The sequence below is a fragment of the Magallana gigas genome, chromosome 2 (assembly GCF_963853765.1).
Source record: "Magallana gigas chromosome 2, xbMagGiga1.1, whole genome shotgun sequence".
NCBI lineage: Eukaryota > Metazoa > Mollusca > Bivalvia > Ostreida > Ostreidae > Magallana > Magallana gigas.
The window spans coordinates 55233756-55249276 of NC_088854.1; the positions used below are offsets into that span (position 1 = coordinate 55233756).

General features: G+C 34.9%; 1 protein-coding gene across 23 annotated transcripts in view; it reads right to left on the reverse strand.

The window, feature by feature from the left end:
• Positions 1 to 7711: 7711 nt before the first annotated feature.
• The window catches only part of LOC105325024 (nephrin), a 45377-nt gene continuing 37567 nt past the window's right edge, over positions 7712 to 15521 (reverse strand). For 20 of the 23 annotated variants that reach the window (XM_034447596.2, XM_034447600.2, XM_066077314.1 and 17 more), the window contains 14 exons: positions 15126 to 15304; positions 14269 to 14529; positions 13665 to 13949; positions 12985 to 13103; positions 12540 to 12729; positions 12168 to 12365; positions 11891 to 11986; positions 11391 to 11558; positions 10906 to 11069; positions 9904 to 10032; positions 8996 to 9152; positions 8790 to 8902; positions 8447 to 8657; positions 7712 to 8051 (listed from right to left, as the gene is read on the reverse strand). In XM_034447596.2, the coding sequence (XP_034303487.2) occupies positions 7930 to 8051; positions 8447 to 8657; positions 8790 to 8902; positions 8996 to 9152; positions 9904 to 10032; positions 10906 to 11069; positions 11391 to 11558; positions 11891 to 11986; positions 12168 to 12365; positions 12540 to 12729; positions 12985 to 13103; positions 13665 to 13949; positions 14269 to 14529; positions 15126 to 15304 (2392 nt within the window). In that variant the 3' untranslated portion in view covers positions 7712 to 7929. Of the gene's footprint in view, positions 8052 to 8446; positions 8658 to 8789; positions 8903 to 8995; positions 9153 to 9757; positions 9821 to 9903; positions 10033 to 10116; positions 10145 to 10905; positions 11070 to 11390; positions 11559 to 11890; positions 11987 to 12167; positions 12366 to 12539; positions 12730 to 12984; positions 13104 to 13664; positions 13950 to 14268; positions 14530 to 15125; positions 15305 to 15521 lie in introns of those variants that run through there. The other 3 variants (XM_034447609.2, XM_034447610.2, XM_034447611.2) reach the window with 3 other exon arrangements.

The following is a 15521-nucleotide window of genomic DNA, read 5'->3' on the forward strand; positions in this document are numbered from 1 at the left end:
TTTACTATGCCTATCCTTGAATTTGTATTACGCAAAATAAGAATGTTTGTGATGAACTCATATTACTCATTTCTCAAGCATATCTTGACTGTGACTTCTTTGTTATCAATGTCATTCATTGTGTCTGTAAAACAAAAATCATCATTAATTCCATATAATTAATAGAAATTTAAACCATTAAACTAAATTAGCAAACTAAGAACACGAATGAATGCCATTGTTGTGAACACGAACTTTCAGCTTCGGATTGGTGGTGTCAAAATACCAAAGAAATACATCTTCAAATCTCCCAATAAATGTGAACATGTGAATATTTTCAATTAAAGATATATTTTAATGACCCTGAAAATTCCATGCCACAAATATGAATTATAAATTTTGAATTGCGAACTGCGTTCTAGACACTGTTCAATTGCGAATTTCTTGGGGTTTTTGTCAGTGATAGCGCTCGAATTGAATCTGTAATGTATGGTCGAATACATTTCATCAATGGCTGTTTTAATATTTAATCGTACAAATGCTAGAAATTATATACATATAAGCAATAAAGAATCATTCTTTGTATACCATGAGGGGATTAAGGTATTCGATGTATAACGATTACCTTTTATAATATTATTATGAAGGTGTTATTAGATAAAGATATTCAATAAAAATATATTGCATCAAAAGCTTTGAGGAATCTGGAAGGATACTAAAGTAACAGTCACATCCACTTAACAATTTGAACTGTGATTTTCTATTCATGATGAATATTTTAATGACGTATCTGTTACAGGAGAAATACAGCTGACGTGTCGAAGTAGTTTGAAAATCAACTTTTACACAATGTTTGCAATACATTTCAGTCTTTGTCGGAAAAGGATAATATAATACAAATGACAAAATAATACAATACAAATGAAATATGTACAATGCAAATGGAAAACTATACGATACAAAAACAATTTATAAAATACATAGACATCTTTAGAAATGTGATATTTAAGTAATGTAGGTCAAATTTTAAGCAGAAAAAGTTTTTCTGTGTTAATTGAAATATACATTAGTAGAACGATTTTGCGCATTGTTAAGCTGTAACATACTAATTTTTGATGAACATGTTTTTTAAAAATTTGCAAAAATATAAATCTATAGATTTGAAACTCAAACACAAGAAGCATGATTTGCATACATGGTTACTTATTCTTTGTGACCAAAAAAAAAGGCAAACATCTATCGGCACCAAAATGGTTCCCTCTTAGAACAATATATTTATGGGAAGATTGGAACGCAACGTGTTCAATATCATTTTGCTTAGGACTTTCACTGCGACTGAGAGAAGTTGTTGCAGTTCGAGAAATCTTCTTCTTTGGTAGCTTAACTATTTGGTCTGTTTTCCAGAAAGTTGATGCCTCTTTTGATTGACTGATTCCCATATCTTCTGTAAAATGTTTTTCCAGATGGAAAGTGTCCAGAGTTCCTTGGTCTTAAGAAACTCTGCATTAATCTGATCGATGCCTGTTGTTTTTCCATTCTATAGCTTTGCTGTTGCGATTTTACCCTCGTCTATACTTGGTGGATCTCTACTTACATGTATATCCAAAATGTTTACAGCTGATGTTATATCTGCTTCGTTTGGATCTTCCATATTAAACACCTCTTCGAAATGATCTTTCCATCCTTTTAAGGTGTCTCCTCTTTTGATAATACATTTCCAGTTATATCTTTAACTGGTAAATCTGATTGCTTGAATTTAGTGTTTTTGCTATTCAATAGAGGGTCTGCATATCTTGCATAGAAGCAGCTTGTACTGCTTTATTGGCTAGTTTTTCTGTATATGCCTTTTGTCTCATTGATTTAGTTGACATGATCAGACTGTCCATCCAAAATGTTTACAGCTGATGTTATATCTGTTTCGTTTGGATCTTCCATATTAAACACCTCTTCGAAATGATCTTTCCATCCTTTTAAGGTGTCTCCTCTTTTGATAATACATTTCCAGTTATATCTTTAACTGGTAAATCTGATTGCTTGAATTTAGTGTTTTTGCTATTCAATAGAGGGTCTGCATATCTTGCATAGAAGCAGCTTGTACTGCTTTATTGGCTAGTTTTTCTGTATATGCCTTTTGTCTCATTGATTTAGTTGACATGATCAGACTGTCCAACCAAGCAATTTCAAATGCTGCGTTCCATTGTTCTAATACCTCTTTATGTAAAATAGATGAACATAAGGAATTCATCGAGAGAAATTGCCTCCTTATTTGATTAAATTTACGATTTTATCTTAAGGACGTTGTTTACTCAGGGTTTGAGTTCTCAAATTCGGATTGTTATAAAGTTCAATGTCATGAGTAAAATTTGTTCTAAACACTAAAATTATTTATGAAATGAATTATTGTTGACAAACCATTCGATATTTTTACTAAATTATGGAATTAGGCTCAAACAAAGTTGTACTTTTAGCAAAACAGAGGAAATTCGGAATAAAATTTTCAGATTTTGTTTTTCACTGCAATATTTTTGGTAGTATTGTAATATTCAAAGTTAAGATTTTATTTGTTAGTCAACATAGTTTTGCATATTTTATGTTGTTTTATCTCACTTTTTCGTTTAGATATTCGAATGGCACCCACTACAAAAATATTGAAAAATGCTTAAAAACGATAAAAGACACCATATCTCAAAATTTTGATCATTGACCTCATATAACTTTTATGCCTGCAGAGTAAGGTCAATATACCTAGTTTAATGCTATAAATGTTTTAGTATTATTATCATTCAGTTTTTTTGTAAACTTGAATCAAAAAAGGGTAGGAATTTGAAAATTGATACAGGAAATTCGGACTGGAATATTCATAAAATTGTGAATGAAAACTTAATGCTTTGTGTCTGTTTAGTGTCACTTCCTTTCATAAACTGTATTTCATTTTAAAAGAGTGACTTCTCTTAAATTTTCAAAAAATATTCAATGGCCATTATCTCAAATGTAGGTCATTGACCTACTTTTTTGAAAGTGAAAAATAGCACTACCATGATAGGTCTTTAACACACAATAGATGATTTTTCATTATCATCAGTGGAATTTTTTTTCATTCTGGGTAAACATATTCCTTAACAAGACGCCCATGGGCCAGATCGCTCACCTGAAGAACAATAGGTATGATAAAATCAGCTTAATAGAGTCTTAATACAAACTATCTGGACAATGTTCAATAAAACATCTAGATCCTGTATAAATAAAATCCATTTCCCCCCTGGCTGATTAATTTCTGAGCAGAAGATTTTTTAAAGATTTACTCTATATATTCCTATGTAAATTCCTGGCTGATTTGTTTCTGAGAAGAAGATCTTTAAAGATTTACTCTATATATTCCTATGTAAAACTTCGACCCCCCCCCCCCATTGTGGCCCCACTCTACCCCCGGAGGTCATGATTTTCACAACTTTGAATCTACCCTACCTGAGGATGCTTTCACACAAGTTTCAGTTTTCCTGGCTGATTAATTTCTGAGAAGAAGATTTTTAAAGATTTACTCTATATATTCCTATGTAAAACTTTGACCCCCCATTGTGGCCCCACCCTACCCCCGTAGGTCATGATTTTCACAACTTTGAATCTACACTACCTGAGGATGCTTCCACACAAGTTTCAGCTTTCCTGGCTGGTTAGTTTTTGAGAAGAAGATCTTTAAAGATTTACTCTATATATTCCTATGTGAATTCCTGGCTGATTCGTTTCTGAGAAGATTTTTAAAGATTTACTCTATATATTTCTATGTAGAACTTCGACCCCCCCCCCCCCATTGTAGCCCAACCCTACCCCGGAGGTCATGATTTTCACAACTTTGAATCTACACTACCTGAGGATGCTTTCACACAAGTTCCAGCTTTCCTGGCTGGTTATTTTTTGAGAAGAAGATCTTTAAAGATATACTCTATATATTCCTATGTAAAACTTCGACCCCCCCCCCCCATTGTGGCCCCACCCTACCCCGGGGGTCATGATTTTCACAACTTTGAATCTACACTACCTGAGAATGCTTCCACACAAGTTTCAGCTTTCCTGGCCAATTAGTTTCTGGGAAGAAGATTTTTAAAGATTTACTCTATATATTCCTATGTAAAACTTCGACCCCCCATTGTGGCCCCACCCTACCCCGGGAGGTCATGATTTTCACAACTTTGAATCTACACTACCTTAATTTCCCGCGATTCATTTAGAGGTGGATCAAGCATCTGTATTGGATGTAACGTGTAGGAAGTACTCATTATCAGTGTTAACGGTGACTCTTTGGCTGATTAGTTTTGTTTTGATAATTTTTTAGCTTAGTAAATACACATGCAAGTTCCATGCTAAATTTACTGTCATATTGATCCAATCATATATGCATACGTTAGGTAGGTGACAAAAATTATTAAAAAAGAAAAGTCCAATCATTATTAGATCTACGTGCAGCCACGTCATTTTGAAATGAATAAATAAAATGAAAACAATTGAACTGTTAAAATATCTACATGTATTTGTTATAGTTGCATATGTGGTCAAACCTTTCAAAAATATTGGATATCATACACTAAAAAAGAGTGAGGGCACATGTCTACAACGCATATAGAGCGTAAAAAATTGATGTCACTGAGGAAAATAATTAAAACACAGGTAACAGCAAGAAACAGAATGAGAAATAACACAGACACACAATTTATTGTTTACTGATTTTAATGATCATTATTAAAAGGTAAAGTAATGATAAAAATAATTGTATTTACATAAAAAAAACCAAACGGCTTTTTGTTTATCAAAATATTTTAGTAAGTCTGTATTACATTGTATTAATGCTCAGTTGTAGTTTGTTAAGTGTAAAAGCCTAGGAAGGGACCATTGGAATAAAAGTTTGATAACTTCGGGTTCCTTGCGGTGGTAAAAGTTTTCGAGATAAAGCCAAAGTTTTTTGGTTAGGGCAAGTCCACGGGTTGCATTTAACAATGATGACAAATGTGTGGTTCCTTCTGCGCTCGCCCCAACGGTCACACCGTAAAACATATTATATTCATTAATACTGAAATAAACTTAAAATGTTAAAAAAGGAGTAACATCTTTAACAAGGGCACCGCTAAGCGGAGCATCCGCTCGCGATATGAGTTATTGTGTGGGGAATGCATTTTTTAGGAATATATAGTAATGTAAATGAGGAGATCACATTCTACTAACCCTCCATGACTACAAAAACAACTGTTTCTTTACCTATACTAGATCTAAATCCAAAAATATCAAGTTGTTAATTTGAAATGCTTACTTTCACTTTGGTTTCACAGAAGTGAAGCGGAAGTACATGTAGTTCTTCTTAAGTTTCTTTCTTCCCTCTTACCATTCGGATTGCCCTCTTACCATAGTCCAATAGAACAGACTGCCGGACAGTGTTGTCGCACTTCCAGATGTTGATCATTTCAAACTGGAGGTGGGCAAATTGAACCACCTCAGGCCTTAATTTTGCAAAAGTGTTTTTATGTCTTTTAATTGTAAATACTATTTATCTTATCTTTTATCTTCACTAAAATGTAATAATATTACTATCCCCTTTTCATTTTGTTGAAATCTTACTTTACTCACTTCTCTTTATCTTTTAACAAGCAGCGCACCCTACTCAGAATTGAGGGCGAGTAGTATCGAGAGATAGATAGATAGTTATTGTCAAGTAGTACATAAAATTGCTTAGTTATTTTACAGAAGTGTGCAATCTATGATAAATATTTTTAGTTTTGAACGAATTTTGTCATAAAGTATGCCCCCTCCTTTACAATGGTGTAATTTTATCGAAGTTTTTGCATAAAAATTTGACCAATTAATATGACATTGCATTTGTTTTAATCTTTTACAATGAGGCATATTTGTGCAAAGGTTGAGGAAATTCTATTGAAAGGTTTTTTTTTAATTTACTAGAAAATTGAAATGGAGTGCACACACACATACGAACACACACACGCACGGTAGTGATGCTATATACCCTTCGCAACAAGTTGCGCGAGGGGATAATAAAATGCTTATAAAGTGTTCTAATGTATGTGTTTAATTCAGTAATTGTGTAATATCTGGCTTTTAGTATCTTCAGTACTTTGATTCTGATCTTTTTTTAAAAATTTTACTAAAGACATACCAGTTTTTACTAGGCCTTTTGGCTACATTGCTCGCATAGGAAACAATAACCACCAGACGTAACTCTAACAAAGGTACTTCATCGAAATCAAACGCAATACAAAACAAGAGTACATGTAAAAATTTCATCCTTCTTCAAAGTGATTTGATTCACCCCCAAGTCATCATTTTCCACCCAAAAATGATCTTTTATTTCATTAATAAACTAAGATCTCATGGAGTCCAAAACAAAATTCTAAATGAGAAAATGAAAACTTATTTACAAGAAGGCATTTACGAGATATGATTAATATTGTTCTTCGTAATCAAATTTTTTATACAGAATAATTTTTTTTGGAAATGAACCAAGGTTTTATCTTTGACTGTAACAACTGCTGTATCCCATCTTATCATCAAAAACGTTAATGTTTAAATATGTTTCCATGAAATGTGTTAAAAATATCTGTTTTATGGTATATATAAAATGAATAAACCTTTCTTGTTTAGAAATTTCATAACTTTAGATTTCTCACGGCCAATTGTGCCTCACAAGAAATTCCTGTGAATTTTTTTTTGAGATTTTCACTTAAACTTCATGAGAATTTCAAACTTCATGAGAATTTCCTGTGAAGTGAAATTCACAATAACACATGAAATATTTCATGTGAATTTCATGTGAAACTAATGTGAAATCATGTGAGACACAACTGCATGTCTATGTAAGGAACAAAAAAGCAACACTTTTTCATTATAAACATTTATTCGTTCACATACTTCTCCAGCTTTTTTTGATTGTGCGACATTATTTCTTGTCCACAAGATCATTAATTTTTATAATCATCATAAAATTCTTATAAATGCAAGAAAACTATTAAACTGGAACTGAAAGGGCATTGTGATAAGGAAATGTCCCTACGGGACTACCACTGTTGTATCAGCACTAAAAAATCTACTGTAAAAAAAAAAAAAAAGAACATGAGTATTTCTCATTCATAAAAATATCAACATCCCGCCCAATATTTCACAGGGTTCGTTGTGGAACAGATAACTCTCTTATGCCTGTAATATAATTTGAAAAAAAAAAACATGCTCAATCAGAAAGCTAATAAGTATTTACTTCTCCATAGAATCTATACATACAAACAAATCTGTTGTCTTTGGCAAGTGGTTCACAATTATTCTGCAGCAATACTGCGAATAAAGTATAAGGCTAATATCTGTACCAGTTTCACATCAAACACATACACATTCACTATGACAGCCACTCACAACCATAATAAACAATTGGAAAATAAATATGAAGATGAAATCTAATATGATACTAAACTGATATGCATATTTATATTTGAATGAAGTATACTTTTTTCATTATCAAACAAAACAGAAATGTTGAACAGGTAGCCGATACATCTAGAACATCATAAAGCAGACTCTTACACATACTCTGTCCATTAAAGTAGCCACTTCATGTATCTCACAGAAAATGACTCGTTCACAAGTCAGGAATGTTCTTTTTCCATTATCACAAAAATGGAACCAAAGTTTTTTTCCTTATTGCACATTTCCCTTAAAAGGAAACACTCTTTTGTAAAGAAAAGTTTGAGACTCATAAAACAAGTTCAAGACTTGTATGACAAGTCAGAGACTTGAAGGACAAGTTTTTTGTGCTAAAACTTCCTCAGAACTGCAGTGCTCTGTCTATATTTGGTGAAGGACCCTCTATTGAGAGAACCCCCGATGTCTGAAGGAACACTATGTTATCCTAGCTGCATTGTAATCACTCTCACTATCACATAATACTGGAATTCTGAATCATCACACAAGATGTCCTCGCATGTCGTCAGGCACAACGTTTGTCCGCGACGCATGCATCGGAGGTCCATCATAGTTTGGATTTGTGATCACATTGGGGTTGTTTGAAAATGATGCAATGGAACCTATAAAACAAAACAATAACTTTGCAAAAATTATTCTATAGGAAATAAATTCAATACTTTTAGTTTAGTTTAATATGTTTTGGGAAATAAGACTTGTTATTAATAAAATTAATACAATAAGCACCAGTATATTTTACATGACCTGAATGATAAGTTGAATAACTAGATGAAATTGCATTGGTTTTATTGATTCAGATCATGTAAAATATAATCTATTTTATATGATCTGAATGATAAGTTGAATAACTTGATGAACAAACTCCTGCTAGCATTGGAACACTGAGATTAAATGGTATGTTTTAAATTTTATCATCTTTTAAAAGAAATGGCAGACATTCATTATCAATTTGAGTAGTATCTCTGGCTTTGTCCGGAGCCGCTAATATCAAGTGTACCTGGAGACGGCGTGTATCGAGGATTGTAGTTCTGCTGAACCTCCTCAGCGTCGTAGTTTCTGTCTGGCAGTGGTGGAGCTGTATGATTGACGTAATTCATGGCGGCACCCTTGCTTGATGATCGGACGGGGGGTGGGGGAGGGGGTGTGGTGCGGTAATTGACGCTACGACTGGGAGGTCGACTGGACCGTTCCGACAGGTCAGTTATACTCTATCATGAATAAAAATAATTCAATACCTTACATTCACATCATTGACAAGTGATAATAATATTTCTTCAATTAAAATAATTTTATGTCACATAACGGTAGTAACATGTTAGGGTGATATTTTGGGTGGGTACCTTTGGTCTGGTCTCCTCATAGTATCTGTCATTCTCTGTATCTAAGACAGTTTGTGATCCATGGTCATAAGCTGGGTCAAACGTTCCTTTTCGTCCTTTAATTCTATAAGGATCTAAAACGAAACAAGTTCATTATGTACATGACTGTTTTTATGCAGGAAGTGTTTTCGCTGCACAAAATAAATTATATTAAATGGACTGCGTACCCTCGTACTGCCAGCTGGTCTCCCTGTCATCGTCTATATATGAGCGCGAGTCTGATAAGTATGCTTTATGAGTGCTGAGATGAGGCGAGTCAAGTTTGTTGGGTGTGTATGGGCGGTAGGCAGGGGGAGGTAAAAACACTCGCTTAACATCTTCATCCTGTTTGAAAAAAAGAAATTAGTTTGAAATCGTAAAATTCCTAAGATTTTAAACAAAATATCCATCAATTTCAAATAAGTGAATTTGCTGTTATTGCAGTGCACACCTAAGCATAGATGCTTAAGAAAGTTTTAAAAAAACAAAACACCCCATCAATATTATTATTAAATGTAACACTGCAGAATAACAGTGCATTCAAAAATTGTTAAGAAAATTAAGCTGTTTAGTCAACTTTAGTGCATGTGCAACCTGAGCTTTAGAAGACAAAATACACAATTAATTAAATTTTAAATATTTCTGGTTATTGTCAAACACAAATCCTTTGCTTGGATCCTGTGTCCATTTATCATTTAAAAATGGACAAAGAAAAAAATTTTCCGACACAACTTTGTATTAATTTTGTAGAAAATTCTCCATGTTTTGCCCTTTGTAACCAAATTCTACCACACCGGCAATTAGTAACACCATGCTGCACTAACTGTCCTAATTACAGGAAACATCCATTTCACCAACACATGCAAAGCAGGCAGCATTTAGCAATATGATACATTGTTAAAAATTATATTGTGTGTAACAATTTAAAGAAAGAAATGACATATTTTTACAATCTAATTGGTTTCCTCAATGGTTTCCATTTTTAAAAAACTTTTTCCTTTCGCCCTTGGTTGCTACAAAGAATAGGTTACAGTGGTTACCAGTGTAGAAGTGAGGGTGGTGGAGGACAGAGAGAGGGGGGAGGTGACCTACTTACCCCCGAGGAGCCCGACGACTCTGGCACCAGACAGCAGCTCCCTCTATTAACGCGGGAACTCACTCGCACCGTATAACAGTTGCATTGTATATTGGAGCTATGGGTACTTGTGCTTTTTTGGTCAATATGCTAAAACGGAACCAAACAAATGCAACAAAACTCAAACAAAGCATGCAAGGTATTCACACCCGGATCCCAAACTGACCTACATACCGTATTCTACCTACTGGGTGTCTCTGTGCTTCAAATATACAAGGGAGATCATTTAGGCAAAGAACTATTTATAGAAATGTGAGTAAGAAAGAAATGTGTTACACAAATCAAGCTATTATATAGAAGATGTGGCATTGTTTGATTTTTGCATGATATATGTTTGAAAGTCAAGAAATTTTTAGTATAAAGTGCATGCTTTCAGAATGCTGGGATGAGAATAAAGCTAGATTTGAGTTATTTGAGGGGTATGAGGTTAGCACTGGTGCAGTAGAATACGGTACATATCATCACAGAATAATCTGCAATATCTCCACAACAACATCAGGAATTTCATCAATCAATACAAAACTCTAAGCTCAATCAAAAATGCAAAACATTAATTGATGCATCATCAAATTATAATATTCCATGACTGCAAATTTTATCAAAGTTCATGCATATGTCTAGGAATAAGAAATGTTTATGCTTTTCAGTTGTTGCAATACAAAATAATTTTCACAAACATTTTTGAGCTCAAAGTTTGTTCTACAACTATAAGCACAATTATACTATCAAATGCAAACTTTCTTCCTCCGTCACCATAGAATAAACCTAATTTATCTGAGCTCACTCTAGCAGCAGTTTTCACACAAAAGATGGAGGAGAATGACTCTCTCTTTTCCTATCTTCATTTTATATATCAATTTGATAACCATGCTACGAACTTCTATCAAAACATGCAGCCACAGCTTTGAGCAGGAAGACTCACAATACGGAAACATTGGGGGCTTTATCATAAACACGACATACCTCATAGTTGCGGAAATCATCTGATAAGTCGTCCATGTTCTTTTCGTAAGTTCCATAACTGTTGTACTCATCCGAGGGGGTCTTGGGGTACATGGGGTATGTGTTGTCTTTGCCTGGGGCATACAATTCTAAGGCATTAGTGTGGTTGCTGGTACCATTGTGGCCTGCAAACCAAGTCAGGATTGTCATATTGTTTTACTCATGAACATTCTTTTCATAGAACTTTTCAATACATCTAGAATTATTCCTGAATAATTAGGAACATCTTATCATTAATTCATTTTAATTCGTCTCAGATACACACACATTTCTTTGTACATCTACTTTTGTCTAACATATAACACTGAATAAGTCCTGAAACAGAAACACTTACAGAAATTTCTTTGAAATGTTATCACAAATCTATTAGGTAATATCAAGCCACAAACTGAGTATTCACAAGTATTTGTTCTGGTTTAATAAAGCCTGACTTAAATAATACACACTGAGTCTCTTTCTCCTTCGCCTGACAAAGAAGAAGATGAGAGCGATGTTGAGAGCGAGGAGGCAGATTCCGACAATACAGACGACGAGAATGATCATGACGGGGGTGTCGTCCCCACTCTGTCTGGTGGCTGGGGTCGCTGAGTCCCCAGTGTTCGACCCTGAGGACACTGTCAACAGAGAGATTGTACATAGCTTAGTGAAGGTAATGCCAAGTGGTTTTCTATAAGTATGTGTATAATCTTAACACAGAATGCAGATATAGAATACACAGATCAATATATGAACATTGAGCTCTGGGCCAGAAATGCTTGATGAATCTACTTTTTAAATTTCATTTCCCCGAAATACCAGACAATCCAACTGTAAAAGAAAAAGTAAGTTTTTTCCACTTTGTCCCAACAACTTTTTTTACATTTTGCGATGTTGATGAAATGAATATGACAAATTGTCTTAAAAAAAGGCCTAGGATGCCATCCAAGGAATAATATCCTGAACTTACCTGCTGTTTTGGCTGAAAATTGTTGCTCATCCCAAGTCTTTCCCAACTCATTAATTGCCAACACATCTATTTTGTATTCATGACCTAGCTCCAACCCTACAAAGACACGATATCATGACATTTCTGAATATTTGAACATCCCTTATATAGTAGCATAAGCTTTTTTAATAGTTCGAACAGATCAAATGCTAAATTAATTCCCCACTCTTCATTTTCTGCACAATTGCATAGGTGTTTAGGCCAAGGAATTAACAATGGCTGAATCCATTCTGTTTACCTTTGATTGTGTGAACGATTCTGTCCGCACTCTTGTCAACATCTATACTTGTTGTGGTGACAACCGTGGAACCCTTTCTCTGGTACTGAATTTGAAATTCCTGGTCAAGCCCGCCATTAAATCCAGGCTTCCAGGAAAAAGTGATGCTGTTCTTAGTGGAGTTCACAAACGTCATATCATAGGGGGGATCAGGTTTACCTAAAAAACAAAATTTATTCAAAGTTATCCAAGAATTTAAACATTTGGTAATCAATACATGGGCTTATATTTTGTATTTCTTGTAATACACTGGTGTAAAGAAGTCCCCTGATGTGCACTTGTTATAATGAATAGGCACTGCTTAGTGTGTAAGGTATACTGATAAAGTCGTACTTGTGCCGTTGAGTTGGATATTAAACTGGTCCTCCCCCCTGTCGTTTCGGGCTTTACAGGTGTACGTTCCATAGTCTGCCTTGGAGATTCCCCTCACCGTCAGTTTACTCACAAAGTGAGTGTCGAATATACTGGATGCTGAAGTCGATCTGATGGCAAACTTGCTGTCTGTCTGTAGCTGCTCCCCTTCCTGTGGAGAAATCATTTTAACATAGTAAACTCTGCTACTTGTCAATATTCTGATCATCTAATAGTCTAATCATTTGGTGATACATAAATATATCTTTGCAATTCTATATTAATCTTTAAAAATATTTCTTTTCCTTTTTTTTTATTTATCAAAGATTGAATTTCTTTTCTATTTTTATTTTGTTTTACACATGCAGAATATGATGCAGTGAATAATGTTTGGTAGATGCAAGAAGAAAGTGATGGCTGCTCTGACCCTTGACCAGGTGAAGGTCATGTCTGGGGTCCCCTCGGCTTTACAGGTTAGGGTCACTGTATCGCCATGTTTCCCACCAGCCTTGGCATACTGTCTTGACTTGTCAATTCCAGCAAAATCTAAATATAAAATTGAAGTCTTTTAGAGAGGGGCTGCTTTTTAAACAGGTGTATGCTATACCCTCAGGTATCAAGATTTGTATTTTTAAGTAGAACAGCTTTCTATTTTAAGAAAAAGAGATTATCAAAAAGATTCTTTTCATGTATACTCATGTAAATAAGAAGAAATTTTGTAAATGATGAATGCTTTACAGTTATAATGACCTTGCAGAATTTTATCATAATTTCACTACCATGGATAGGATATGGAACTGTATCATTTAAAATCTCCTTACAGTACATTGTCTTGCCCAGTAATCTGTACATGTCTTGCCTTAATAATAATCTTAACATCATGCATAAATTTTAGACTTTATGTGTTGCTTTACTGAGGTTGGAAACTGTTGACAATGAACCTTTTTAAACACTCACAGTGGACAACCTTAAAAAACCATAAAAGAGCTCAGTTTTAATCTCAGTCCTATAATTACAAAAGAAATACATTTTGGAAAAGTAAGACTGAGGTCAAAATTGAGCTGGCTTAATTTTTATGACCCCTGGGTCTGGCCTTTAAATACTTACATCTGACCACAAGACTGGCCTCTCTGCGCTTGGGTGGTGACACTTTATTATCCGCCGTACAGATGAACTTCCCCGAGTCTGTTCGCAGCAAGTCATGTATTGTGATCTGGCTGAGTCTCTCTGAGTTACTATAAACCTGATTGGTCTTTGACATGTCGAACCCTGGTCGAGACCAGCTCGCCATATTGTCCACCACTGGATTTCCGTTAACCCCACAGATTATGGAGGCTGATTCTCCCTCATTGGCATACACTGTTCCTTGAAACCTTGTGATCTCAGCTGGGACTGCAATGCAAGAGTTATCTTTCATAGTCTATTATCAACTGCTTTAAACCTTTAACAAATGGGTTTCAAAAGGTACTTTGGTTTCATAAACATTCACTGAATACCTATTTTCATGTTTTTCGTTGTTGAGTGTATCCAAGAAATTAAAGCTTAATTGAAGTGCAATTTCTAATGATATATCGTACTGACAGTTTCATTATCTACAAATTTACTGAACTTAAAAACTGTGATTTTCACTAAATCCTTGGAAATAGACGCCCGATAAATGAAACTACAGTACTCTATTCTATCTACACTAGAACTGATCCTTCTGCCTTACACTTGACTTTGACTTGGAAGTGGTGGTACGCGCTGCCTATGGAGTTGGTAGCCTTCAGCGAGTAGTTCCCTGCTTCCTCTCTCCTGACATTACTGATTACCAGCTTGCCGTTATTTGGCGTGAAGCTACTGGACTGCTGGCCGCCCTTGTACAGTGTGTAGGTGATGGAGGTTGGGTTGGCCACTGCCCTCATCTCAAACGTCTTGGATTCTTTTTCGATCATTTCTATCAGGGCAATTGACGGTTCAAACACCGGACCAACTGAAAAAAGATTTCCGAATAAAAACACAAAATATACCACCATATATACCATAGAATGCATTTCATTTGAAAATTCATCCATCACTTGTTCTGACATGTGTGGACATATCTTATGCAAGTATAAAAAACTTTATACTGAATTCTGAGGCACAGTTGGACTTACTTGAAAACTTCATAAACACTCAATACTGACTGTTGAGTCCTTTATTTGCTGTCTTGAATACATGTACGTTTTGATAGACATGAACTTACACTGAATGCTGATGCGCAGTCCATCATTTGTTGATGTATTGTATGTTTTGATACACATGGACTTACATTGAATGCTGATGCGCAGTCCATCACTTGTTGATGTATTGTATGTTTTGATACACATGGACTTACATTGAATGCTGATGCACAGTCCATCACTTGCTGACTTGTTGATGTATGTTTTGATAGACATGGACTTACATTGAATGCTGATGCGCAGTCCATCACTTGTTGACTTGTTGATGTATAGTATGTTTTGATACACATTGACTTACATTGAATGCTGATGCACAGTCCATCACTTGCTGACTTGTTGATGTATGTTTTGATACACATTGACTTACATTGAATGCTAATACGCAGTCCGTCACTTGTTGACTTGTTGATGTATTCATTCTTCGCCTTACAGTAGTATGTAGCATTGTGGTCGCTGGAGGAGGGCATGATCTCTAGGCGACTGGTAGTACTGGAACCACCATTGGGGGCGGGGCGGGTCCCCTCCGTGACCCCACGGATCTCTCTCCTATAATTGTCAAACATCAGTCTATATATTCTATCTTGCAACACAGTGTATTTATCCTAATAATATTCGTAACTCCTTGTATTTCTCTTCAACAATTATTATACATTTGTAAATTTAAGCAACACATCCACTTTAATTTTTTAAAATCACAATAAAGGTTTTCCTCCTCATTTTCTGTTTCATACATCAAAATCATTCAGTGCTAGTAAAGTGCCCA